Here is a 27,996-nt window from a genome sequence, read left to right as displayed (position 1 = left end):
ATACATTGTTTTATTTGATTTGCATGTTACATAGAATTACAAAAGCTAAGTCAAATGTGTAAATTTAATTTATACGTCTTCCTTTATATAATCTACATTAATGTTTTCTGGTTTTATTGTTAATCTTATACAAAGGCCATAGAAATTTTGTAGATACAATTCGCGAACTGCCAGGAAACGCAAGCGACAAAAACTAAAGGGAAAATTGACTTTGGCTTAAGCTTTTCTGAGATATATGAAGATGGTAATGTACGACATTGACTGGTGGGCTTTCTGGGATTAGGTTTTTAAAAATTACGCTTAGTTTTCGAGCTGAAAGTGAGTTCAAGGAAAATGGCAGCGATCTTTTCGTTACACAACACTTTCTAACTTTTTGCTCCGTACAAATGGTAATAAATAATTGCTAAAAACTTTCTTTTTGGTAACACTTTGGATCTTATGTTAGAAAATTGGTTTGGAATGCTTAGGCGAAGAAGTGTAATGCTAAAATAATTTGTAAATTGGACGTCGAAATGATTTCAGACTCCATTTTGTTTAGTTCATCTTTATATTTTGTAGATCGCAGGCTGCATTTGTTGTTCTGGCTATAGTTGCTGTTCATTTCCTCATGGATCGGGATTTTCTCCCCTTAGTAGTTGTTGAGGTCGGCGTACTCCAGTTCCTGAGCTATAGTTTTGTACTTTTCCTTTCCCTTGCTCACCTCGTCTGCAGCGGAAGTGGGCGAAATAAAGACAGAGGCAAATGTATCGGATTTATGTTTTCAAGTTGATTGCTTTATTGCTTAGTGTGGATACAAATAATAAATAAAAACGTTTGAGTCAAACAAATACACAATTGTTTCGATGCTTCCTCTATTGGTCCGCAGTCAAAATCAATCTACAAACTAGTGAGCTACACACAAATCAAGAGCAAGGGCTACAGAATACAACGAGTACAGTGCGCCTACTTCTATGCTACAGTAAAAACAATCGAAAGGTGTGCCGGGCAAACTGAAGTGCGGATCGAATTTGGACTGGGGTCGAGGCTCCGTCAAGGGCGGTTCGCTTATTCCTTGAGGATGAGCTCGACGAAGGCGGTGTCGAGATCGTCTCCGATGTCCTTGTAGCGCTCCTTCTCCAGGACCAGGTCGTCTGTTCAGGTTGGTGAGTGTGGGAAATCATAAAAGAACGCAAGAGTAAGGAACGAAATTAATAAAAATGCATAAGAAATCATTAAAATTACATTAAGACCTGACACAAACTGAGACCTTCACACTTAAAAACTTATAATCTCAACATAAACCGACGATAATTACCTCTTTTCGGGCAAAATAAATAAAAAAGCCAGCAGTTGAGTTCGCAAAATCGGCAAGGTTGTGCTAGCTGTTAATATGAAATAAAAAAGGTAGCAAAACAACGCAAAAAGTAAGCAGCACTTCGTTTTTAGAATGCTTTTGCTAACTGAATTTTTAATTCAATTTCGTTTTGTTTCGTTTTAAAATAAAATAAAATTGTTTTCAAAAACATGCTCTAAACTAGGTTTTTTAAAAGCAGGGCAGCAGTTGGTAGCAGTTGTGTTTTCTTTCGGTGTTGTGCAGCAGTTTCTCGCGGGGATGGGCTGAGCTGGGACTAAGCTGGTGGTGCGTCGCCTTCGGCCGCAGCGGGAGCCGCTTCGGCGGCTGGGGCTTCAGCTGGAGCAGCTTCGGCGGCTGGGGCTTCGGCGGCAAGAGCAGCTTCAGCCGGAGGAGGAGCAGCTTCTCCCTCGGCAGGAGCAGTAGCTGCTTCAGCAGGAGCCGCAGCACCATCAGCCGGAGGAGCAGCACCCTCAGCAGGAGGAGCAGCACCCTCAGCAGGAGGAGCAGCAGCCTCTGCAGGAGGAGCGGCCCCTTCTGCGGCAGGAGCAGCACCTTCCGCCGGAGGAGCGGCACCCTCAGCTGGAGGAGCAGCGCCCTCAGCCGCCGGAGCAGCCTCCCCCTCAGCAGCTGGCACAGGCTCTGGTTCGGAGCCGGGTGGCGGTGGCTCGTAGTTCTTGACATAGGGCACCTCGGCACCCTCTGGGGGCAGATCGATCGAGTACTCGAACGGCGGCGGTGGTGGTGGTGGCGGAGTGGGCTCCTTGGGAGGCGTTGGTTCCTTCTCCGGTGCCTTTGCCTCTCCGGGCGCAGCGCCTTCTCCCTCTGCTCCGGGTTCGCCCGCGGCAGCAGCAGCAGCAGCCGCTTCTGCCTCGGCCGCTGCGGCGGCTTCGGCGGCCGCTCGTGCCTCCTCCATGGCGGCCAGCTCCTCGGGCGTGGGCGTGGGCAGCTTGGGCGTCGGCGGCTTGGGGTTGCGCGGATTCCAGAAGGGCTCCAGGCCCACGATCAGGTCCACAAAGGCCTCGTCCAGGCTGTCGCCAATCAGGCAATAGCGCTCTTTTTCAACGATTAGATCGTCTGGTTATCGCGATCGAGATCGGGATCGGTATGCGAAGATGTTTGTGAGAAAAGCAATACAAGCGATGGAGTCGGGGGATAGAGTATAGAGATAGATAAAATTAAACGTGAAAAGGAAGTAGAGCGCAAATTAAAAATAAGACTTGAGTAAGCTGAGGATGGGAGACAGTGGGAAGAGATGGCGGAAGGGGGCAAGCGAAGGGTTCACAAATCCTAAACACCAAAATAACATTCTTTAGGACCAAAGAACACTTTTGAATTATATACATTATTTCTTATTTACACTTTGGGAGAGTTAAATATTATTTTGGAGGCTTAGGACTTGAAGAGTTAGTGAAAGGAAAACACGTTGGCCAGTTCTTGAACGCCGAGATCCGTCTAGAGATCCTGTGATCTATTTTCACTGATTGCAATTGAACATTTCAAGGGTGTCTATCTAAGCAGGAGGTGCCTCTGCGGCGGGAGCTGCTTCGGCAGGTGGTGCTGGTGGGGCCTCGCCCTCAGCTGGGGCAGGAGCGGCCACAGCCGGTGGTGCGGGGGCCGCTGCGTCTCCTTCTGCAGCAGGTGCTGGTGGAGCCCCCTCCGCAGGAGCAGCTGCTGGGGCTCCCTCCGCTGGTGGTGCTCCCTCTGCTGGTGGTGCTCCCTCTGCCGGTGGTGCTCCCTCTGCCGGTGGTGCTCCCTCCGCTGGCGGTGCTCCCTCTGCTGGCGGTGCTCCCTCCGCTGGTGGAGCTCCCTCTGTGGGCGCCTCTGGTGGCGGAGCGAAATCACCCGGCTCGGCGTTGCGGACGTAAGGCACCTCGGCACCCTCTGGCGGCAGATCAATGGAGTACTCGAATGGTGGTGGAGGTGGTGGCGTGGGAATCCTGACGGGCTCGGCCGGCACCGCCTCGGCGCCTTCAGCCGGAGCTGCGCCAGGCTCGCCGGGGACAGCACCCTCCGCCGGCACACCGGCCTCGCCCTCCGCTGCGGCCTCCTCACCGCGGGCAGCGGCCTCCTCGGCCCTAGCCTTCGCCTCGGCCTCGGCAATGGCAGCGGCCTCCAGGGCGGCCTTCTCCTCCTCGGTCAGCTCCGGAGTGGGCGGCTTCGGGTAGCGCTCGTTGTAGAACGGCGGCATGCCCATCATCTCCACGAAGGTCCAGTCCAGCTGGTCGCCGACGAGGGCGTAGTGCTCTATCTCTTTGATCATCTCGTCTGGCATGGCGGATGGGTGTGGTTTGGTGAGTTGGTGGTGTGGTTCGAGGGTTAGAAAGTCGGATTAGAGCAGATTCGAGAGAGAGAGCAGGGCGATAGAACCTCCAGTGGTGGCCAAATGTGGGTGGGACGCACGGCAGACACACAGAGTCGGTGGGGCAAACACTAAACGCTGGACGATCGGTATCGAGATGGCATACGGGGCATACGTTTTTCGAAAAAATACTTTATTTGTGCAATTGCAGCAGCATGGTATGTATTGTATAGTATATGTATTGTATAGGTATATATTAAAGTATAAATAATTAATTTATGTAAATCGTAAATAGATCGAATTAGAATTTTTAATGCCATTTCTTGTTGCAGCATTCTTCTCATTTGGGTGTCACGGTGTGTGTGTTTCAGAATCAGAAGATTGGTTAGTGTAGGGAAGTTGGTTTTCGTTTTATTTTTTAAATAAAAGTGGTCTGAATCGGGCGAACCGGGTAACCGGGTAGCCGGTATCAGCGATTTGCAATTGGAATGAAGTGCACTAGCTAAATGTCTTTTGTTTTGGAATCTCTATGGAAAGAGTAGTAGTTCGTGTTCGTAGGCGTGGCGGCAACTTAAAAGTAGGCAAATATTACACAACGTTTTGCAAACACGACAATTTGTTTAAATAATGTATAAACAAGGTAAACATTAGCATATTATTAATACAGTTAAGCTGGCGACAAAATACAAAGTTTTAGCATAGAATTTACTCTTTAAATATAAATAACAGCGATTGTTTGTCTCTCTATTCAATACACGTAAACTAAAAAGAAGGCGGCAATGCGTGTTTTGTCCAAGTTGTCATCTCATCAAATACAAAAGTACAGGTATAATTTAAGGTTTTTAAAATAAAACAAAACAAGGTAGGGGTAGCAAAAGCAAAGATAAAATATATATAGTAAAATCAATGGAATAATTTTTAAATTTGATTTGATTGTATTGCAACAGTTACAGTAAAATGGCGATAGCTGCCAGTCATCGAAAATATCGAAATGGATATCGAAGCGGATATCGAAAATTGTTTATGGTAAATTGGAATGCGCTTGCTACGAGAATGTTTTGCTTTAGTTCTGCCCTTCCGTCTGCTTTTCATTGAGTTCATGTTTATGTATAGAGTGTTTAACGCTATTTTTGATTTTTGATTAACTCTCCCGTTGCTTGGCGTTCGAAGATGGCTTTCGCATCCGCATGGAAGACACTTGGCGTCCTTGGATCTTGTCTCGAGTGGGTGGTGGGCGTGGCGTGTTGTGGCGTGGGTTGGTGTGTGGAGATGTGTTCTCTAGTATTTAAATTATGGAAAACGCCAGTTTTGTGTGCGTGGGTGTTTTGTTTGACGTCAAAGCAGGCAGTTTAGTTAATTTACATAAGCAAATTAGATGTTTACATGTTCTGTATGTCATGTAAGGTGGCCTCCATTTCCTCCTGCAGCAGTTTGTTCTTGCCCCGCACGTTGAGGAGGTCATCTGCGATCGGTTTGTTTCGGTTTCGGTTTGTCATTTTGGGGCAGGGCAGGTCATGCAACAAGTGGTTTAGCAAGCAGCGCAAGTTGTATTTTGTTAAGCACAATAACAACAACAACAAAATTATATGAAAAGTAAACAATAAGAAAGTAAAATTATAAAATATGGCATTAACAGATAATAAATTAAAATGAGGTAGGTCGTACATAAAGTTCACTAGATAACAATTGGTACTGGATTTGGAATAAGGAAATTAATTTTGATCCTACTTAAAGTTCTATAAATCATAAATGCATAAAAAAAAACAGTGAAACTTGAATGTTACTAGTGATCTTGTACTTTAATTTAAAAATACTGCTACACAGAGTTGAGAACTTGTAAACTTCTGAGCTACTTCTCCTACATTCTCAGTAAAATTTGTATAAAATCTTTGACGGACATACCTTCGAGCCTGTCGACTTCCTTCTGCAACTTCTGAACGGAACGTTCAGCGAACTCAGCGCGAGCCTCAGCCTTTGGTTTGGAAAGAGGTAAAAATTACAAGTTAGTAATATGTTTACTATGAGAGGGATAAAAAGCAACAAAAAGTGGCTACCGCAGCAGGCAGGAGTTGAGGGAGACACAGAATCCTTCCTTCAACTCCTGCCAAGCTGCAAAATTTGAATTCTGAGTAGACAAACTGGGAGATTCTCCGCAGTCCATTCAAATTTCAAATTCAAACATTATTTCACTAAGCCAAGAAGCTTCCCAAATATGCTACCAGAACCAGCAGAAAAACTTATTAAATAAAATGTGAGTTGATAATGAACATTAGAACATTAAACGATGAGAAATGAAGTAAAGTACGGATTAACAAATACATTCAAGTAAACAACTTAGAGACTAATTCGGTTTTTATTCAACTAGAATGCTTACAAACTGCTGACGCTTGTGTGTTTGGGGCTTTTAGACAAAACCTAAATCAGACAAATTAAATGTCATTAGGGAATGATAAGAGCAACGATTACTGGTGGAGGCTACGCAGTCACTGCATAAGTTTGACAGAACGGAAAATGCTGTTAAGATCGTAATTGGACGGAATCTATAATCTCTACGCCCACTATCTGCGGCGACTTACAGCTTCTACATTTAATTTGAACTGTATGAGCTCCTGTTCGTAATATTTCTGATTGACGCGTGCCTAGACGTCGGGGAGAATACAACAAATCATAAGTCATAAGTCAATGGATCGATAGATCATTTCGGTTCGTACATTGGGTGGCAGAATTGTGTGTGCGTGTGTGTGTTTGTTGTTGCATGGATGTGAGTTTTTGAGGGTCTTGCAAATATCTACCGATATAAATACTTCTGATCGTCTACTGGGCGAGAATTAATTCTTTGGCCACTAATCAGGCAGTAGCTTTAGGAGTGGTAAGTTGTGGTTGGAAATCGTCTTCGTTCTACTTGCTTTTCTCACTTGCAATCAATGCACAAAAAGTTGTTTTCAATTTTGAACAAATGTACACACACACGTCTTAAGCGAATGAGAATGCTTCCCAAATACTTGCCCATGATGTACGCTCTATAGGAAATCGATCTACTGATCAAAGACTCATAACTTGTGGTATTCCGCTCTCAATTGCTGTGTTTTCACCAAGCGTTTTTCGTTTTCACATAAAAGAAAATATTAAATGTCGAATTGACGAATATGTACAGTAAATTTAAAATTGAGAATAACGATTTGTGCAATTCAATATTTTCTTTTCTGCTTGATTTAGTGCTTAAACTAAGTTAGCCAGGGGGAATTTTCGTATTATCAGCGCGTTAACCAACACCACAGTTTACCGCGAGACCACAGGTTATACTTAGTTCGAAGTTCGACTCTGGTAATACCTCTTTCAGAGCATGATCCAATACTTTGATTTGCGTCTCAAAGGACTCCTCTTTTTGTGTGGCCTGAGGGCGGTTTTTTTGGTGTTCATTGTTGGCAAGCGATGGGGTTTATGTTATAAGCAGTATAGAACATAAATTTATTAGGAATTCATGCAAGAACAAATCAGTTTGTAGGGGGGGCAAACATCCAGCAGGTGCGCAAATTAGAATTGGGTAGCAGCAACATTTAAACAAATAATATATATGAAAAAAGAAAGAACAGAAAATATAAATTAGTAAAATGGCAAAAAGGTATTTCGCTTGATCTGTAAAACAAATATCATGTCGGTAGACATTTTCAAGGGATTAGTACAAAAAACAAGGAAAGAATTTTCCTCTTTCAGAAGGGGCAATTGTCTCGAATACCCCTCCATTTTGGGTATTAAGTTCAACAAACAAAATGAGCAACAACAACAAAAGATAAGTAATATTCGCTGGTTTGGACACTCGGTTCGCATGGATTGATCTTGAGCTGGGAAGCTCTTTGCTTTGGGCCACTTTTTGGTGCGACGCTATTGGGCTTTTCGTTTCGTATCTACCTCCTTTAGACGAGTGTTGAGGGTCTTGATCTGGTTCTTGTACTCCTCCTCGCGTTGGTTGGCCTATATTTATCGTTGTTGTTTGTTCATTTCGTGGGGGAGTTTGGGGTTTTCGGGAGTACGGGAATATGGGAGTTCAATTTAAATTTTTATGAAAAACCGTTGATAGAATGTGACTAGTTGCAGTCATCCATTTGAGATACTGACCTTCTCCTCAGAGACTTCCAGGGACTTCAGGTTGTTGCCAACCACGCGCAGCTCCTCCTCAAGCTCCACGATTTTGCTGTTGGCACGCAGGGAAAATGAGAGGAAAAACACGATAATTAAATGGTTGTCCAGTAGCATAGCCGTTGGGAAGTTGAAGAAGAATAGCAAAACTCATGCAATTGTCAAATATAAAGGTTTCTTTCAAGCGCAATTTAGGCCCGGGCAATACCAGAAAACCAACTCCGAGTTGACAACACTTTACTTTCGAAAAAGATCTTGTGACTGCCGCCGATGAAGGCGATGAGTTAAGACGACTTGACTCGAGTTGGCCAAGAGACGAGAAACCGTCAAATCACGATGCGAAGGTCTGCCAAATATTTTTGTAATAATAACAATTGTCTTTGGAACGGCAGGCCAAAAGATTTCACTTTTTATGGTCCGCACCGCGGCTCGAACCATTTGCTTAGCTGCTTTTGGGTATTTATAGCTATGGAAATTATAAATAAATATTTGGCTATCTCGGGCCCAAGTTGCGCACACAAAGAAACGAACGTGGATTATATTTAACCAAATGCAGTTAGTAGACAGAAAGACATCGAATTGCGGATGGCTGGGGGGCTTGGCAGTGGACAAACCTTTCGCTGAGCTCGACCTTCTCCTCGGATCGCTCCAGATCCTGTTCCATGAGCACGAGTTTTCTGGCAACCTTAGGGCGGCGGGCGGTGGGCGTGGCATAGCGGGGCGTGGCAAGGTGTTAGCATTGTGTTAAGTACACACATTGTTTTTTGGGGTTTCGGTTTGGCATGGGTTATGGATGGCATAGAAAAGGTTTTCAAGATTAGTTTCGTGTCTGGCTACGGCGGCAGATTGGCAAAAAATGTGAATACTGTGCTGGTTTCATTCGTCATGATTCATGGCCACCGAGCAGTTGGGCTAAAAAGGTGCAAGTTCTCCGCCAGGCGCTGTTTTTTTTCGCTCTGCGACGCTCACCGATCTTGGGGAGCGGTTGTAAGGCGCATTGACCTGCAAGACTCCAGGTCATTGCAGCCTTGTTTCCCACCTCCGGCAGGGGTCACCGCGCTTTGCGCCAGAACCCCAGCTGGGCTCAGGGAACTTTCCACCTTTCTTGCCTTGCTGCTCCATGTTTGTGCTTCGTTTTTATCTAAACTATTAGAGAACATGCTTTTATCATATGCAACATTAGGTGGTTCATCTGGGATATTCACATTTTTAACCAACTTTAGAAACAAATAGGCAAAAGCTAGCTAGCTAGAAAATCAAGAGCAAAATCAAAAGTTGAACTCAACAGGGGCAATGCAAAAAGAAAACAAAATTTTTTGGGGGTTTAATGAGGTTAGGTTGCTTTGCGGCAGTTTCAACATTGTTTTCAGTATTAGGCACAACAGACGGGCTGCGAACAACTCGAACAACATAGATGTAGATTTGGACTTATAACGTACTTTTCACCCTGCTCGGCACGCTCTTCGGCACGCTCCAAGTCAGCTTCAACCATGGCCAATTTACGGGCAACCTTTTCTCACACAACATTACATATCGATTCATTGATTGATTGCAGATTGATTGATATAATACAAGGAACGTCGGGTATACAGGAGAACATATAGAAAATGTATTAAATTTCATGGTTTTTTACAAAGATTTTATTTAGTAACATAAAAGCGTTGGGTGAAGTTTTTCATTAGGTCTTAATGAGTTTTTGAATGTTTTTTATGGTCTTGTGTGGTGCCTTAGCATATGTTAGTAATAACAAAACAATTTGTGTGGTTTATTGTTATTTTCTTGTTTTCAGTTTTGTCATCCCGTAAAACTTGTGCTTATCGCGTGGGTCTTTAATGCCCTTCTTATCCATAGTCTTCTTGCTGTACTCAAGCTATCGCACATTATTTTTAGAGCCATTTTATATTTGTAACTATCAAAATTGTTGTACATTTTCCGTTCCTAGCCATAAAACCGTGATAAAGCTAAGTGATATATATGGTAATAATTAAATCACGTTTAATTAACTATTGTCTTTAAAAGCAAAAGGGAAATTACGAGCATAAAGATTTTAGCAATTCCATATGGGACCAATTTTAGGAACTATCCTCTGATTGTCATTTCCTATTATCTCATCTGTATAATCTGTAGTTTTTATTCAGAAACCAGTTATAACAGAGACATGCTGACCAAAAATTCTCTAAGCATTGGGGAAATTGCTTAACCCCATGTAGGGCTTAGGCCCATTGACTTTTATTGCCATGCTAACCAAAATCAATTTTAATTTCCGCCTTCGTGTCCCTAGTATCTTTAGCATCTAGCATGTTAAAACGTTGCCAATGAATCATGAGAGTCACTGCACCAAGCGTGGCCAGGTGACTAAAACGTCGTCAGATCTTTTAGCTGGAAGAGATAGCAAATGCAGATGGAAATACTTGGGTGCTCCACGCACATTTCTGGCCCCTGAGTCACGGCACTTTCCATCGGCCTACGTCTGAGGGTCAAGTGATCCCCTCTCGCTTGATTCATCATCGATGGTTTTGGCAACCGAGTTTTTAGGCGCTTATGTCATGGCCCACTGTTTGCGAAACCACCTCGAATCCAGCAAGTATCCCCAAGTAGTATATACCATTTGGGGAGCGGCCCCCTTATCGGAGCCAGCGGTTAAACAAACTCAGTTCCCTCTTTGTGCCAGTTATGGGTTCCATTTCGACTTCTCATGCCTGCGTACCATTTGCCACAATCGCTGTCTTAGTTTTTGCAAAAAGATAAGGTGGCGAGGGCGACAACACAGTACTGAAGAAGAAGGCTTATCTGGCAATGCAGTTTATCAGTTGGTTTACTGCTTCGATCTGATTGACGTGCACAACACGTAGGCATTGGGAACCTTTCTGGAATGGGTGAGGCAAAATGTGCTTATATGGGGAAAAGCTAGAGATCTCCTACCTCCCAGCTGGGCATGACTTTTCGATTTCACTTGTAGGTTCTGATAGGCTGTCCATCCATCAAGAGGTAAGCCCTAGTGCCCATCTTTGATATATGGCATTATAATCGATTTTTCAAGTCCTACCAACTTGTTAAGACCTCCTCTATTAAAAAGTATTCTTTTGGTACAAACTATTCAATCTGTTAAGCTGATTCGCTGGAAATTAAGTATACCTATTAAGTACCAAATAGAGTATCAAATATTTCCTATAAAACTCCAACCAAAAAATGTACAACAACAAGAAGCAACCAAATATTATCTGCTCCCTCTCTGATTGGTCAATAACATCGAATTAGTTTTATGCTGCATTTATATATATTTGTATTTATATATGTTGTTTGTATATAATATGTTATATAAACATTAATTTGCAAAAATATTAATCCAAAATTAGACACTTTCTTGGGTTAGTTTTAAATTTAAGGTGTGTGTTGCCCTATGCACTTTAGCGTGAGTATAAATTACATCTTCTTTGCAAGTACGTAAATCGAATGGAAATAAACAAACAAGTCAAGAAACTAACCCGATTAAACTTTAGTTAGACATTCAATTCAGTGGCGATATGCAATATGCTTTTCAAGCTGTTTCCCATGGAAGAGCATTGAGTACAGTCAATGGAGTACCTCTGGACATCGTAAAGACCGCTTAACAATTACTTTACATAGTGCTATGGGTATTTTACAAATTAAAAGACACGCTGGAGAACAGGCTTCGGCCTTTGCTAGGGCCGTCTCCGGTTTCTGGGGGCTTTGTTCAGACGTTACAATCGAAATTTCATCGGATTTGATTTACATTGTATGTACAGCGACTAATACATCATAATCATCATCATCTATACACGTATATATATTGCATATTGTCAGGCGGGCGGGCGGTGCGCGATCTAGGTCTAGATCTAGGCTAGGGCTGCCCTCAAGCATCATTCGTAATCATCGTGGTAAGCACAAGTTTTGCATCAACGCTCCGGCTGATTCCTGTGCCAAGTTTCGGGCGCATCTCATACCGCACCCTCAATCAATCATTTCAATTCAATTTCGATCAAATTCCGTCACTCGCTTGGCAAAGGAACCAGATCAGGTGTCGTTGTTGGGGTTGTTGTTGTGTTCGTGGCTCGTGGAGGACAAGGTGGAAGTCTCTTCACCAACAGCAGCAGATGCAATAGTTCTGGATGCGTTATTGTTGTTGGTGCCACCAATATCGCTGGCATTGCATAACTCTGATTTACTGATATTGTTACTGTTACTGTTGTTGTTATTGTTGCTTAGCTTAGTAGAAGACAAATTGGTTTTTAGCTGCACCTCATCGTATTTCTTGTCAGCCTCCTCAGCAAGGAAACGCGCTTCCTTCAGCTGATTCTCGAGAGCGTCCATGCGTTCTTCATCGGCAAGGGCGCGGTTCTCAAGAATCTTGCGAGCACTGCACGGATGCAGTGTGTTCATCGAGTTGCGACGAAGACCAAGCCCATAGAAGACAGTGACCAAGTGGTTAGCGATGATGGTTGCCGTTCCCCGTGTGGAATTGCAGGTGGTACAGCCCAAAAGAAGGTGTTCGGAAGGGAGTCATTCGACGTCATCGTCCACATCGTTGTTGCGTGTTCAGTGTGGTTGTTGTTGATGTTGTTGTTGTGGTTGTTGCAATTGTTATGACAAACAGATGTTTACACGAGCATTCACATTTAGAGATACATTTTTGGCATGTGAATATTGTAGTTTGATTGTAGTTGTCGAGGTTGTAGTTGTAAAAAGAGACAGAAATTTGTTGTTGCCAGTTGAGTTAACAATTCGGATTGGTTCTACTTAATTAACAGGTATCGTACAGGGGGTGGGGAGACTAGGGGAGACAGGGGTTAAGCCAGAGGCTTAAAAGTGTTTGGCATCTTCGAAAGCGAAATTGATAGGCAAGGAATTTAATGACAGTTCCAGACTCGAGCCAAACACTCTTTAAGCCTCGTCTCATCACAAACATTGGGGATTTTTCGTTCTATTTCTAGACATAATTGTTTGACAGCCATCTGACTAATAGACTACCATAAGCTTATGTAGGACATGCGTTCGTATACATCAGTTTACAATATTTTTACAAGAATGTGGAGCATCCATGGCGCTCCAGTTCCAGCGGCGGGTCGACATCTTTGAACTGGCAAACTCTAAACGCTGTTTACAGAAAGTCTTACGAACTAACTTAGATACATCATCATTATAGGAGTGACCATTATTATGGCCACGATTATATCGTCGTTGTTGCAGTGGTTGGTTAGGTAGAAATTAGAAAATAGAGAGCGCAGATAGAGGAAAGACCCAAAACCTAATTAGTAACGCAAATGTTGACCAAGTGAACCTAACCTCAAGGAGCAGAACCTAATAACCCTAGTGCCCTAGCGCGGAGACCAAATTCCGCGAGTATCAGACTGTGGACTATACCTCTTCGTATTTCTTATCAGCTTCTTCTGCAATTAATTTTGCTTGTGCTAATTGGTTCTCCAAGAGAGCTACTTTGTCATCTTCCATATTTGTGCGATTCTCAAGCGCTTTTCGTATCCTGAATTGGTCGCAGCGAAGCGGAATGATATACAGATACGATTAAATATATATATGGTAACTTGAACTTAGATATTTCTCTGTAAACTTAAGAAGTATTTTACATATTGGGGGTATCATGTATAGATTGGGTATAGATTGGGGCATGGACATGGGGTGGAAGGGTGGTACTAACCGTTCGCTCTCATCGGCGGCCTGAGAGGCTTCCGACAGCTTGGCTGTGGCGGAGCCCAGACGCTCCTCAGAGCGCTCCAAGTCTTCTTCGAGCAACTGGATGCGACGGTTCAGAGCGGCAACCTCGGACTCGGCCTATAAGATAAACGTTCGATGGTCGAAAGAACCAGTTGTAGCATATCCATCATTCGCTAGAACTTAGTGCTAGAGACTTATAGTTTAATTTATTTCTTACGGAGCTAAACTTAGTTATTTTTAGGCAAGAAATACACATAAATATTTGCTACTTTTGGTTTGGGAAAACATGACTGCTAAAAAATATCTCTCCTACTTCTGCATTTGCGCTCTCTCAACCCCCTTTTAAGACTACTTAAAGTGATAAACCTAATTTGTCCCTACAAAGTCGACCGTTGGTTCCATTTTCTCGTGGGGCTTCCACCTGTAAAGATAACTTCCTTTTTCCACCTCCCTGATGTTGTTGCTGTTGTCGTGGCAAGGTCAAACAAACCCCCAAACGCCCTGAAACAGGCAACTGAAAGGTTTGCGTGTTGTTTCGGCCAAGTGCAATCGATACTAGCCATCAAAGTAAAACAAAAGTTCATCAACACGACTACCTGATATGGCAATTAGATCCAACAAGAAGCCAATACAGGGTTCATGGTCCCTGACGTCATCGACTTGGTCTAATCGAGAGTTTTCCCACCATCAAGAATCATACACTCACACGGTATACCCATTAAAGAACGGAAAATATTCGCTGCTTTATGGCCTTATAGAGGCCCCCGAACGTTAAACGATGAAAAGCGAAAACAGCGCGCAAGCACACGCCCAAAAATGGTGAAAAAAGTATATAAAATTAGAGTCGATTCAAAGTTTGAATCGAAAACGGCTGAAAAGCAATTGGACAAGGCAGTCCGGTGCCGGTGCCAGTTCCAAGTTCCATGCCCATGTCCATGTCCAAAACCATGTCCAATGACTGATATGGTGCCGGGCATGGAGATAGAGATGGATATAGAGCTACTGATATGTGCACGCGAATGACTAACTGAGCGGTTGAACAACTGACGAACTGAACAACTGACCAAGTGACGACGCCTAGAACCCAGTGAACGATGTGAGTGCGAGTGCGGGTCGTAAAGTATCGTGTGCTTACGAATTGGAACCAACCGTGTGGCTTACGTCATCGTACGAAATACTCAAACACACACGCTCGCCGCGCGATAAAAAGCATTTCGAATTGGGGGAGCAGGCAGCGCAGCTTTCCAAACACGAAAGCCGCACAGCAAAACCGCCGATGAAGCCCCAGAGCCAGCGACAACGAAAAATGCCAAAAAATCAAATGAAAGCTGAATGGAAAGGGCGAAGTTTCTATACCCTAGCAAGTAAAAACTGTCTTGTAAGACAGTTAACTCCTTATAAAACACTTAGAAATGGGTGTTCCTGATGTTTCTGGGTTAGATCTCTACTAGCAACCAGGTTACAATGGTGTGTTCCGATTTTTGCCATGGAAATCAATAAGATTTTGTATAATATACCTCTTCCAAGGGTATTCCCGAATAAAGCCGAAACCACGAAGAAGTTGAAGAGTGGATTCCGATTCCAGTTGGGCTTCGTTTTGTAGCGGGAGTTTCTGGTCGTCTCCCTCGCGCCGACTCTGTTTTTTGTCGAACTCATTAACAAAACGTATTGAAGATTAAACGCTTTATTAACTGGCCACCAAGGGGGGGAAATGGGGCGGGGGGAAAATGAGTGGGCAAAGAAAAGCGGCGACAGAACACGTTTCGGCTTGGAAGAGAGCGGCGATGGTGGCCCCCAATTGTTGAGGAATGTATGAAAAATGACCGGCAAAATGCGGAAAAAAATACGACTGAAATGCCAAAAGAAACGCTCCATAAAATCCAATGCAAAACTGTGTGGCCGAGAAATGGTACCAGAAATTGTTGACGGCTTAGTCACACACACCTTGAAATTTACGTGTTTTTTGGCTTTTCGTGTTTCCCTCTTTTTTGTTTCATTGCCCTGGCGACCGAAAAAAATAAACAGCAGCAAAACGAAAGACTTATTGGAGCGCTACACGTAGGGCGTGTTTTCATTGTGATGATGCATTTGTAATTGTGAACCGAAAAATAAGCCATGGAAATGTAAAACACTGTTCGGAAGACGATGATGCTCTCAAGCATAAAATATTTTTCCAAAAATTCCACTGGGCCAGGGGGAGGGGCAAGGGTGGAGCGATGGCGTCATATGCTGTAATCTCCGCATTACGAAACTGGCAAGAAAGAGGCAGAGCACACAAATCAAAGCCAATTTGTCACAATGCGCGCATTGAAATTATCAACGTTCAATTGCACGAGGGGAAAAGGAAGGAAAATGGGGAAAAGGGGGAAAGAGCCGAGCAGAGTGACATTGAAAGCATTGTGTGGAAGTACTGAATAAAGCAAATTATGTTTTGTTTTAGTTTTTCCGTTGTCAGGGGAAGCGAAACGTCAATCACTTGCTAGGAGCGTGGAAAAAATGAAAGGGGCAATGGGCTTTAGAATCTTTTCAAATCCAAAATCAATTTGAATTTCAACGGAAAGATACAGTGGAACTCGCTCAAGGCGAACTGTAATAAAATGAATCATTAGCCTTATAAATATTTTTCTATTATCAGAATCAATTTGTATGTAAACGGAAAAAGCTATACTCATGTTTTCAATTATTGATAAATATGTGGGTTCAACCGAAACCCTTTAGATAGTTATTTTAGGGAGGTACTACTGTTCTTCTCCCTCGGCTATGACGTCATACGCACACACCAACAACAAGCACACACAAAGGAGCCCTCGCTCCGAATTGTTTAATTAGATTTGAATTAGGAACATGGCAGTGCCGACGGGCAAAGCCTGAAAGAAATTAAGAGAATTAAACCACTTATTGATGGCCGTGGCGTAAAAATCATAATTAATCGAATTTAGAACACCGCTAGCTCTAAACGATGTGGCTTCTTCTCTGCCGGACTTAGAGCCGGTTTTGTCGCCGATCGCTGAGAAAGCGGAAAGCTAGAAACGCCGAGACCCAGACCAACCGAATCGCTCAATTTACAAAAGATTTCTTTCTCCTTTTTGGCCTTATGTAAATGCGGTGGTGTGTGTCTGTGTGCGTGTGTTTTATGCTAATGCTTGAGTGTGTGCCGTCAAGCGGGAGAAGCGATAACACACACAATTCGAAAGGTGAATGAATTCGGTCAGCGATAAGAACAGTTAGCCCAGAAAGGTTGAGGGGGACCGGAAACACCCTGTATCTGTGCCCGAAAATTCGTTCATCGCCGAAAAGAACAACAGCAAGAAGACGGGAAAAACCACCGAAGAGTAAAAACAACTGCTAAGAGAGAAAGAGAGTAGGCAGAGAGCGCGGCCGTTAAAGCACTTGCAGGTTGTCTCGCTCCCGCACACGCGCACAAGACGGCCACTTAAAACGTTGGCCGAGGGAGAGGGGGCGAAAGAAATGCTGGACTGGAACTGGACTATCTTTTCCCTTCATTTAGGTAGGATTTATGCAAAATTCACAAGACAGGTCACGCAGTCGCTTGTTGCCCAAACCAAAGGGTAGCAAACTCGATGGGAATCTAGTGGCGGGGCTTACTTCTTCGCGGCGCACCACCTCCAGTTGCAGCCGCTTGTGGAACTCCTCGCACTCGTCTTTGTACTTCTCCATCTCCTCTTTGGTCTGGCGCATCTTCTTCTTCAGCACGTCCAAGAGAGTGCCTTGTGGAATGCTGGTCGTCATTTTTGTGGTTTTTTGTATCTTCTTCTGAGCGGAGGTTGTGGGTGTTTTTCTGCTTTACTGGCAAAGTGTTTTGGGCACTTGAGCTCGTTTTTTCCACCGAAGAAGCACTCTGCAGACCAAATTTAATTTACAATTTGGAACTCCGAAGAACGGAACACACACACACTCACGAAAGCGAAAGAGCTCGGGACGCACACACACACTCGCAGACAGTGGACCACCGGTTTTTCTTTTGCTTCAACTGATTTTCCCTGGCGTGGATTCGAACTCTAAAGGGCAGTGGCTTGGTGGCAAAACTGGCAGGCGAACTTCGGAAACGGAATGAGCTGCGTTTAAATATTGAATATTGCTATTTGGTGGCAAAAACACACACGGAGAGAGAGACAACGACGACGCGACTGCGACGAGTACGTAACTGGAAATGAATCCACCGAATCGCCAGTCGAAGCGGCGGTGGTGGTTTGTGCGAGCGGGACAACCAGAGGCTCGGCCTTCCAGTCTGTCTGCCTCGCCTAAAACGGTGCGCCAGTGTGCGTGTGTGTGTGCGGCTGGAAAACCTGTTAAAAGCCGCTAAAATTCTGTCCGTGTCTATATTGTTGTTGTTTTGCCATTAATTAGTGAAGAAATATTTCGGATTTTTGTCATTTCCAGGCAAATAATATTATGCAAAAATCGGACATGTAAAACGCCGGAGAGCGAGGGAGATGAGTAAGCAGGTGAGGTGGCTTGCAGGTGTGAGTGCCGTGCGTGTGTGCCAACGCAACGAAGCCCCCGCCCCGCCGCCGCCCCCCGCCCACTCGTTCCACTAATTGCTTCCACTACGGAAAACGGAAAACACAATGCCGGCGCTTTATCACGCTTATCAGCGAACGACGTAAGCGCAACGTAATGACTAATCGGGATGTTAACCGCCTTTTCGAAGGGCCCAACAACCACCTGTGGCTCTGAGTACTCCCGACTTTTGGCGATGGCGTAATTGTTTTGATAGTGCCAACAATGAGCGCTTTTCCATTTTTAGCCCGGCGACATTGAAGAGAAATTAAAAGTAAATAAAAGGGGAAGGTCGCCGAGTATCGGCGTTTAATAATTAATTTGCTGGCCAATTTTGGCAAACCGAGCTTGGCCCGCACGCCGCATAGTTTATGCTTTGGCCAAATATGGCCGGGTTTTCCTTTTGGCTTTTCAAACTGTCTTGCCATTTTCAGCGCACCGAGAATTGAGCGAAAAAGCTGAATAAAAAAGAAATACTATTGCCATTCAGCGGCCTTATCGGACGCTCTCTGTCCGCCACCCGCGCAGCAGCGGGCGAGAGAGAGAGGGAGAGCAACAGGTGGCCGGCGAGTACCGTTAGGCATTCCAGCAATTGCGTAACTAATTAAACAATTGTCCGCAATTAAGTAAACATTTTTGCCGAATTAATGGAATACTTTTAAGTGAAGACCAACACAACTGTTCTTATTATATATACATAATATATATATATTAGCCAAATTGATTTTAGGCCTTCTCCCGGGTGAAAGGTGAGAAATATAAGTGGCTTAAAGCAAGTGGGTCAAGATTTACAACAGCTAGCCAAAGGGAGAGAAGAGGGCCGCAGCAAGACCCTGAGGGCCAGCCAAGGGTTAAGGCACATCGACTAGAAAATCGCGAAAAGACGACGACGACGACGACGACGTAATCGCTTTGCAATGCGAAAGAAGCAGCTGCAAATTGGAGCAGTTGCCCAAGAACCTAACCAAACTCTGGAGTCCCCTTTCGCGGAGCAACAACAACAGCGAGGCGGCTCTTCGCTTGGTAAGGAAACGTATAGAAGGTTTAGAAAGGTGATTAGTTATGAGGAAGAATTGCCGAGCGACTCCAAGACTCGACCACTAATTACCCGCTTGAGCTGCGTGTTCATGATGTTGTGCAGCTCGTTCCGGATGATGTTGAACTTCATCATGGTGTCCGAGCTGAAGATGGATCTGCCGAAGGCCAGGCCCGGGTAGTCCGCGCAGCGTCCCTTGTTTCGCCGCGCCTCGCGCTCGGCCACGATCTCCGCCGCCTCGCTGGTGCACCGCAGCTTGGACCACTCCGCCGCCTGGTTGTCGTCGTCGTCCGCCAGGGCGATGCCCTCGTCAATGGCCCCGCCACTGAGGTCGGTGGCCAGGCTGTCGCTGCTCATCTCCATGGCGCTGGACCGCTTGCTGCGCTCCTTCTTGCCCGAAGACTTCTTTTTCTTCTCCGATTTCTCCGACTTCTCGGATCTCTCCGACTTTTCACCCTTCTCCCGCTTCTTTTTCTTGCTCTTGGCGGAGGTGGTTGTGGCTGCTGGCGGAGCGGCGCCCTCTGCTGAGGGAACAGCCACTGGTTGGCTGGCCCCTTCATCCTGGACACTGCTCTCGTCCGTGGGCGTGGGACTGTTGCTGCCCAGGGAGTTGGTCACCGATTCGCTGAGGGGCAGGCTCAAGGTGCTCCTGCTGGGCGGCAGCACCGCCTCCTGCGTTTGCTCTGGTTCTTCGGCTGGCGTCTCCCCCCTGAGATTGGAGAGGGCGCTCTTGGAGTCGCCGCGGTAGAGGGCGGCCAGGATCTCCTGGACGTTGGGCACATTGGGACGGCGAGTGCCGGAGAAGCGCGGATGGTGCTGGTGGCCGCGGCGCTTCAGCGAGGCGGGAACTAGGCTGGCGTTGCTGGCCGTGTGGCTTCCAGTGCCACTGGTGCTGGAGTCGTCGTGGTGCTCCATGTCCGAGTCGCTCCAGAAATCGCTGGCTGGCGAGGAGCTCCTGCTGCTGCGGAGGGTCTCGAACCGTTCGTACAGCTGGGCTAGATAGAGCTCCGCCTCCTCATCGCAGTAGTAGAGCAGGTCGTCCAGCAGGTTCAGCTGCTCCTCGATGGAACACCAGCGGGATGAGAGGCCCGAAGACTCTGAATCCGCTCGCTTGTTGCTCCTCCTGGCGGTGACTCCTCTCTGCTTTCTGGCCAGCTGCTGCTTGGCCTTCTCCCGGCCTGGCTTATCGCTCCTCGGCAATTGTTTCGAGCGCTGTTTCGGTTTGGCAACTGTTTTGCTGCCAGGCGGCGACTGCACTTGTGTTTTTTCTGAAAAGTTAAATTGGTTTCTCTTGGATTGGCTGGCTTTTCGAACGGTGCCACGCTTTCCTAGACTTGGTATTTTCGGTTATATTTACAAACTGCTCTCGGTTGTTACTTGTATTTACAAAATGCAATTATTTACTTTAACTTTGTCTAGTTTGTGGCCAAAATTGCTACGTGAATTTTTTTACTGGAACCAGCTGTTGCTGGATCGGGCAGTGTGGCCAGTCTGCAGTATACCAAAAATACCAATTCGGCTGGAAGGGCTGGCAACGGTGCAACGGGAATTCTGGAAAGGGCAACCGTTTGGAGCCTTTCCAGGCGCGTTGCCAACTACACCAGCATTTCAGTTTTTGCGGCTGTGTAGCTGGCAATTCGAGTTTCGCAGTGGATAATTTTATGGTGTTTACGCTTTTGCTGCTGCTGCTGCTGCGGCTGCTTGTCCTGACCCCCGCTGGTCAGCAGATGGCGATGTGCTCGCTTGATTTGGTGGGCCAGCGACTGCCGGCGCGCCGCGTTGCCAACGAATTTGACTTTCGGGCCCTGCTTAACGGTTATGCTGCTGCCGGTTATGTTGCCGCTTAACGGTGGCGCTGTGGCTGGCGCGACTTTTGTTGCATGCTTTTGACTTTGTTTTTGATTTTCTTTCTGTGCTGATTGTTGTGGCGGCTTTGGCCTAACCGCGGCTGTTGCTGCTGCCTGTGGCTTGTTGTTGTACCTCACTTTTTGCCATTCATATGCATTATTAACTTTCGCAGTTCCTATCTTTAATGCTTTCTCGTACATATTAATTATGAGCAATGCGGGCCGTTGTTTTTGTTGTTGCTGTGTGATGTGGTGCGTGTTGCTTTATGGTTTTTGTTGTTGCTGTTGCGGCTTTCAAACAGCTGGGCTCATTGTACCGTTAGTTTGCTATTTTTACTGATGATTTAATGCAAATCTTTCGGCGAATTTTCATTAGCGCGTGAAAATGGCCGAAAGAGCGAGAATTTCCGCAAGACACTTTTTATGTAATTTATAGAAAATCGCTAGAATTTCACTTGAATGGGCTTCAAACGAAGGTAGGGATTTCTGCGGTAGGTTGAGCGAACCGAACGGGATTTAATTTAATTTATGAGAGAGTAATTTGGCTGGTAATTAATTGAATTAATTTGGTTTTTCTTTGGCGGAGCTGATAGATTTATGAGCGGGCGGCTGCTGCTGGCTTTTCTGCTGCTTTTTCCTCGGCCCCTCGTTGTGTTGTGTTTGTGTTGTACTTGAATTTTGGGGCCATGCGCTCACCGTTAGACGGGCATGGGGAACTCTCTCTCTCTCTCTGCCCACTCCCTCTCTCTCTGCTCCGCTGCGTGTGGCATGTGTGCGAGTGAGTCAGCAACATGGATCTGTGTAGGATCCAGTGCGGATCCCCACCCACTCGAAGAGAGGGAGAGCGCGGGAGAGCGAGTGCCTCACCAAGCACATACACTTTTCCGCTCTTTCGCAGTTTTTCTCCCCAATAGAAGAGCGTTTCCCAGCCTTTGATTCATTTAATTGCTTATCTCCTGCTTTTTTCTCCTTTTACTCAAGTTATTAGTCAGCGGCATCCGTTTGTCATATTTATTTTAGAGTCAACACTGTCTGATTGCCTGATAAGTTATTACTTCGAAGGCCCTCCCCTGGTGATAAGTTTTCCAAGCATTTTTACCTGCTCGCGCTCTCTTGAATCGCTGCCAAGTGTCCTTGAAATACTTCCCAAAATGTGGCAATCAGAAGACAAATCGCAATTCGAATTCCTTTTGGAAGCACTGAGGCCCACAGCGGAAAATGTTCTAGATTCAAAGCTAATTCAGAGGAACAGAGAGTACGTGTACATTTTGCGTTTCTTCTTTTTTGCGAGAACATTTTCTTTTTGGCAAGCCCGCAGAGTGCGTTATTTGATATCTTGCGTTTGGCTATTTCCAACGAATTTAAAAATAGCGCCTCTCTGCCAGGCGTTGCCAACAGCAAGCACAGGGACCGCGCGAGAGAGAGGGCGAGAAAAAGAGAGGGCGTGCTGCGTGTCAATTGCTGACTGTTTTGTTTGAAATTCAAAAGGAATTTATGAGGTTTTTTGGAATTTCAGAACACACAAAATTAATGTTTCCCCCAAACAATTTCTCCGGTTTCAGGCAGCCATGAAATTGGCGTTAAATTGCCGTGCCCCATTTTCGAGACAATCTCCCCAAAAAAAAACCACCGGCTGTCGCCGAGTCACTTCAAAATCGCCTGTTATGAATTCATGTGTATTTCTCGCCTTGAATGCATTTCAAAATATTGAGCAGAAGCATTCAAAATATATGTATTTTTCTTAAGAACTAAAATGGCTTATGCTACATTTGAGTGGGCATAGTTTGGGGTTCTACACATCTGACAAATCGCGGTCTACATTTTCAAATGATTTATGGAATTAGTTCCTTCTGCTTCAAACACTTTGTTAAGTGATTTAGCTAATTATCTTTTTTCTTCTGTATCCGTTTCAAAATTCTTTAATTTTTATTGTAAGCTGTCAGAGGAGCAAATTCATTGGGAATTTTTGGTGTGTAAAACTAAGAATGAGATATCAAAAGTAATTTTGAAAAACAAAAAAATTGAGGGTCTTTAACAATTACGTAATTGTTGCATATTAAGGTCAAATTAATACGACATTAAACATGATCAATTTATAATTGTTCTAACACAATAAAAATATAAAGTAAAATATTTAAAATAAAGAATTTAAATTCGAATTTACTTATTTAAAGTAGGGTTTATTTTAAAGTTTAAATTAAATGATTAATTTTGAAACCAAAAACTTGACTATCCTAAACCTATCTTAAAACCTACTCTACAGTTTGGAAAATATGGAAAGTGAACTTACGTTCTGCAGAGCCTTGTTCTTCTCCTCCAGCTTGCCGGTGACCAGGGTCAGGGCCTCCTGGGTCTGATCCAGCTCGTTCTCGACGGTCTGGATCTTCTTCTGCAGCTGGCGAGCCTCCTCCTCGGCCTACGGATTCGAATAGACGAAAATGTTATTGAAACCATTGCCCACACGGGAATTGCATGTGTTAACAAGATTTATGGTGTTGTGTGAAAGCCGGCAATTATGCTTTTTGTTACAGTAAGTGTTTTCCAATGCTCAGTTGGTTACACAGAGAAAATTTTGTGTTTGAAAACTATTAACTGAAGATCTAAATATGAAATATAAAAATCGGTTGTGTAAGATAAACAATATTTACTGATTTTTAGATTTTTTATAAGCCATTTCAAAATTGCTTTATTCAGATTAAACATTAACAATAATCCATATGACACTTAAATTAATAGAATTTTTTAAAATTTGAAGGCACAACTTGGGTTTTCAAAAAAGAAAATGTACCAATTGAAAAAATGTTTTTTAAAATGTAAAAATAGCCAACGTACTAGTCTAAATAGAGAAACACACATCTATTTATTAAAGAAATACACCTTTTTTTGATCATCATGAATTTTTTGAATAGCTCCAAGTGTTTAAAGTTCAAGCTAGTGTCATATGGTCATAAATATGTGAGCTTGCTTATGAATGAACTGTAGGTATTACACATTTGAATGACTTGGTATTATATGCTTAGTAGTATTTTTCAAAATCAAAAATCTCCTGAGGTGCGCCGCATTTTTGCGGTGTACAAGGGGAAAAGGAAATGGGGTGGCTGACTCCGGGGGGGACTCACCTTCTCGGCGCGGGTGTTGGCATCGCGTGCCTCCTGCTCGCAGACCAGAGCGCGCTCCAGAGCTCCGTCCTTGTCGACTTTCATCGCTTGCATCTTCTTCTTGATGGCATCCATGTCTGTTTTGTTTTGCTACTCAGCTGCACTCGAAAGAAACTGCAATTGGAGCGGAGGTGGAGATACAGATAAAGATTGCGATCCCGACTGTTGTTAGCTGCATCCAATAAAGCAATTAGCAAATTTATGCGATAACCATCAATCGCAGTGGAAACACAAAACGAGGTTTGTGCGAAAGTGAAACTCTCGGGGAATACTATTTGCATTTTACAATCAATTCAGTTTCAGTTCAATTGGACTTACAAGCACAGTTTAAAAATTGTATTTTCAAAATACAAATAATCATATTAATTATATTAACCTCTAAGGGTTAAAATAGGGGTTTTTATTATTATATAAAATAAATATTTTCTATCCCCTATTTTTCCTTTTCGATGTAAATCCCAACTTATCTTTGAGCTATCAATTAAAGATACAGATGCCCTCCACATATCAAGATAATCATCGGGTGACTTCGGATAATGGATAAGCCATATTTGGCCGAAAGGTGGCAAAGCCAATAAATTATACGGCCCAGCCAAAACCGAGCCACTCAAGGCCCCCTCTCGAAGGCAGGCCCATTGTGCGAGCTCATCCAACTGATAAATCGAGAATTTAATATTTCGCCGGCGTCTCTTCACGACTTTTATTGCCCGATTCTTTCGCGGGCGTTTGCTTCTTCGAGAGTGTTTTCTCATCTCACAGTAAATCATTTAAACGAGAATACCTGACTAGGTAATGCACGTTTCTGTTTCTGTTTCTGTTTCGGATGCCTGTCTTTACTTTCTGGGGGCGACATCTTTACCCAAAAAGTGTGCTTAGTTATGCCGATCACATCGGATCACTTGGTATTGGGGGCCAATACCATCGTATGCGAAGCTGGGCGAAGGAACTGGGGAATTTCTCGAATAGAGAGTTCAGTCACCAAGCGAAAATTGTGTCAGTAGATTGGGGTAAGAGAATCTGGGACATAAGATGGGTAAGTACTGATATATTTAAAGGGTATGAAAGGGGGGAAATATATAAGAATAATAGAGTGTTGTGCCCTATACCAAGTTATAGGATTCGGGTTTATGACAATTTTATAAATGCGTATAATACTTTGCATACTTCAAATACTCATCTATATTTTAACTTTATTTTTTATATTTTCCCTAAATTCATTTACCATCTTTTAATAAAGAACCTCATCGTGAATCATCCCCTCAGCTGCTGGGGGCTATTTTTCTCCCTTTCCCCAGCCGATCCAGACTTCTGACTCAATGTCAACGCAGCTGGAGGGTTTGGCCCCTCCTTGAGACCCTTCCCCTGTTTTTTCCTGCCAACACCAAGACCCACTTGACCAACATTTGTCATGGCTCGAATCGAATGCAACCGGCGGCTAATTGACTCGAGTTTCGCCTCGTGAAATTTTAATTCCTTACTGCGGCTCATCGCTGTCACTTGCTGTTCTCCCGCCTTAAACATGCATTTATTTTTAAAAACTCTGTTTACATTCCTGAGCCTGATCCGCAGAAGAGCAGTGGCAATGCAAAACAACGAGCAATCGAAAAGCCAAAAAGTTGAATTTTAATGAAATCGCAATCGAGGCAAATTTTTTGTTCGCTGAAACATGTATGAATACTATATATCTGCATGTGTATGGGCTATAAGTCGATTGAGGTGACACATTGAGTTATATTTGCCTTGATTCAGCACAAAAGTTCGCATGACATCTTATACCTTTCGGCAATGACATATATATATGCCAAAAGTGGGCCTAAACCAGGGAATAAAAGCCAACTGAAAGGTGTTGTACATTGTCATCCTTGTGATAAAAATTTGTATTATTAGTTGGAGTTTTTTCCTGTCTTAAAAAAGAATAACATATCAGTTTTCATCAAGATAAAGTATCTGGACAATCCAAACATTTCTATCCCACGCACATTTATTAACTCGCCCTCGGGGATTTGTATCTGCACCTCCAATATGTACTCTTCCAAAGAAATTTTCCAAACTATCCAATGGAAAATTGAGATTTTCGTTTTAGAGAATACAGAATTTTCTATTAATAGATTCCAATATACACACGTTTGTTGAAATGGGTCTAACGCATATAGATTCTTTAGCCAAATGCCTTGGGCAATAGTCGAAGCTTTCTGCTCTCCATCTCAGTGTTCTATCTCTTAGCTTAGCACACACAGAAAGTATCTAAAAATAGGACAACCGAGGCATCTGTTGAATATCTCGCCTCCCCACGGATATTACTTAATACTAAATAGAGAAGTGCCGAGCGAAGGGAGCTTTCTGGGGAATTCTTGGTGGATTTCGCCTACGTTCGCTGCAGATCCATTTGGCATCTGAGGCCAGCGGTCGTGTATCGGATTTCACAGATACAAGATAAATGCTCGTGGTTCCGAGTTATATGCAATGGGAGTATGGAAAAAGTTGGGTGTTCTAAAAATATTTCAGCACTTACTTAGCTTGGAAAAACATTAGTTTATAAAAATTCTTTAAATATTTTTTTTATCATTCTTATCTTTGTCTTATCATTCGTTTCTCAGATACAACAAAGACTAAAGCAATTGTCAGAAAAAGATTAAATGGGTTGGCGAACTTAGAAGAAAGTATGTAATTGCAAGGCCCTTTTTCTTCGAAGTTTAATACTCCATCAATGCTTATAAAAATGCAGATCACCCCAACTCCCCACCAACAATGTTTATAAATCTCATGAAATGCGTTTAGCAGAAACCCTATCTAGCGACTTGCGGTTAGCAGACAAACTTGACAAGGTCCCGAGAATCGTTATTCTCAGTTCTTCTCGAGCTGCAAAGGTGCCTAACCTCTATTTGGGTTTCGATTCGGACTGGGAAATACTTTAAATATGCTTCAATACTTGCGGATGGTTAAGGATTCGATTTGCACAGCACTTTGGTGGATTTAAAGTTGGATTTGCAGCAACTTTTGGTTATATAATTATATTTTGCAGTTGATTCGATACTTTTTCGAGTTAAATTGAAATATTTTTGAATCACTGAACAGGTTTTTTAGTTTAGGAATTCCTTGATATATTTTATCTTATTTTTTTGATAACTAACGTTAACGTATTCCTTTTTTACTTACAAAACTTTTATTCGGAGTTATCCGCGACTTGAACGGATTGTGATGTTCAACTGAAAATATTTATTCAATATGTTGACGTTCGATGCTCGCCGCTTGGTCGATTTCGAGCGGTCTGCGCTGGTGTGCGTCCGTGTGAGCCGCCGCGCGACTGCGCCGGTGTGGGTGAGTATCTGTGTGCGCGTGCTCGCGCTTTTCGGCCAAAAGCGAGGCGAAGTGTTGTTGCTGCTGGCGTTTATTTTGGAACTGCACTGCACTTGGCTCTCAATTTACGCCCAGAGAATCGGCCATTTGTGCGAGTATATTGTACGTGAGCTTATACACTGCGCTAAATAGACCGTACTTCATAGTTATTTTGGTAATAAAATCATCAACTGGCACATTCTTTCATAATAATCATCGTGTAATCACTATAAGTTATATAATGAAAATAATTAAAATGATTTCATTATTATTTACTGTACTTTATTTAATTAGTATATATAACCTTATTATTTTTGAGAGCAAACTTTTAAGTGTTATTTATATGATAAAAAATGTGCTTAAATTTGGAGTACTTATCTTGTGATAAATTATTCAAAAAGATTAAAATTGTGTCTTAAATTTAATTTAAAAGTGGGATTATAATTCACCTTTATAATCCCACTTTTAAATTTTATGGTCGTTTTTATTACCTTTAAAAAAGGGTTTATCGTTTTATACGTCAATTGATCTAAATAAAATATATTTAAAATATTTATATGATTACAAGAAAAACATACCCACAATGTTGTATAAGTGTATTGACTTTTAATCAATGTTTTCATGAGAGTTAAAAATTT

At 43.5% G+C, this 27,996-nt stretch overlaps 3 protein-coding genes across 26 annotated transcripts; 1 reads left to right on the top strand and 2 right to left on the bottom strand.

Annotated features, from left to right (window-relative positions):
* Window positions 1-25: 25 nt before the first annotated feature.
* On the bottom strand, window positions 26-27,318 carry LOC108031371 (tropomyosin-2). 24 transcript variants are annotated; one of them, XM_044094691.2, is made up of 10 exons: window positions 27,179-27,317; window positions 23,984-24,136; window positions 23,155-23,280; window positions 13,444-13,577; window positions 13,152-13,269; window positions 8,384-8,454; window positions 7,749-7,824; window positions 6,964-7,026; window positions 5,535-5,604; window positions 116-705 (listed from the first exon to the last, which is right to left on the bottom strand). In XM_044094691.2, the coding sequence occupies exons 2-10, from the start codon at window positions 24,095-24,097 to the stop codon at window positions 629-631; spliced, it is 849 nt and encodes a 282-aa protein (XP_043950626.1). In that variant the 5' UTR covers window positions 24,098-24,136; window positions 27,179-27,317; the 3' UTR covers window positions 116-628. The 24 variants fall into 24 exon arrangements, with proteins under 24 accessions (XP_016960186.1, XP_016960185.1, XP_016960195.1 ...); XM_017104703.3 differs by lacking the exons at window positions 116-705; window positions 6,964-7,026 and adding exons at window positions 752-1,130; window positions 7,542-7,604 and having other exon boundaries at window positions 27,179-27,316; XM_017104702.3 differs by lacking the exons at window positions 116-705; window positions 6,964-7,026; window positions 8,384-8,454; window positions 13,152-13,269 and adding exons at window positions 752-1,130; window positions 7,542-7,604; window positions 9,209-9,279; window positions 12,030-12,147 and having other exon boundaries at window positions 27,179-27,316.
* On the bottom strand, window positions 1,137-2,676 carry LOC108030946 (tropomyosin-1, isoforms 33/34-like). Its single transcript, XM_017104145.3, has 2 exons — window positions 2,658-2,676; window positions 1,137-2,407 (listed from the first exon to the last, which is right to left on the bottom strand). Exons 1-2 carry the CDS (start codon window positions 2,674-2,676, stop codon window positions 1,608-1,610), a joined length of 819 nt encoding a protein of 272 aa, XP_016959634.3. The 3' UTR covers window positions 1,137-1,607.
* On the top strand, window positions 17,949-18,301 carry LOC122817755 (uncharacterized; the record flags this gene model as incomplete). The annotated part of the gene is given in 1 exon segment (XM_050889476.1): window positions 17,949-18,301. A coding segment is annotated over 1 exon segment (294 nt), but the record flags the coding sequence as incomplete, so codon positions are not given.
* Window positions 27,319-27,996: the final 678 nt, after the last annotated feature.

Source organism: Drosophila biarmipes, chromosome 3R (genome assembly GCF_025231255.1).
Source record: "Drosophila biarmipes strain raj3 chromosome 3R, RU_DBia_V1.1, whole genome shotgun sequence".
NCBI classification, from domain to species: Eukaryota; Metazoa; Arthropoda; class Insecta; order Diptera; family Drosophilidae; genus Drosophila; species Drosophila biarmipes.
The sequence above is the reverse complement of the archived record's forward strand: the minus strand, read 5'-3'. Positions and strand labels throughout refer to the sequence as shown.

Coding starts and splice junctions, on each gene's coding strand:
- LOC108031371 (XM_050889149.1), bottom strand. CDS start 21,065: ATGTACGAGAAAGCATTAAAGATAGGAACTGCGAAAGTTAATAATGCA. Junction 13,270..13,443: donor GCCGCCGATGAGAGCGAACG/GTTAGTACCACC, acceptor CGACCAATTCAG/GATACGAAAAGCGCTTGAGA. Junction 8,455..13,151: donor CTGATAAGAAATACGAAGAG/GTATAGTCCACA, acceptor CGCCGCCCTAAG/GTTGCCAGAAAACTCGTGCT.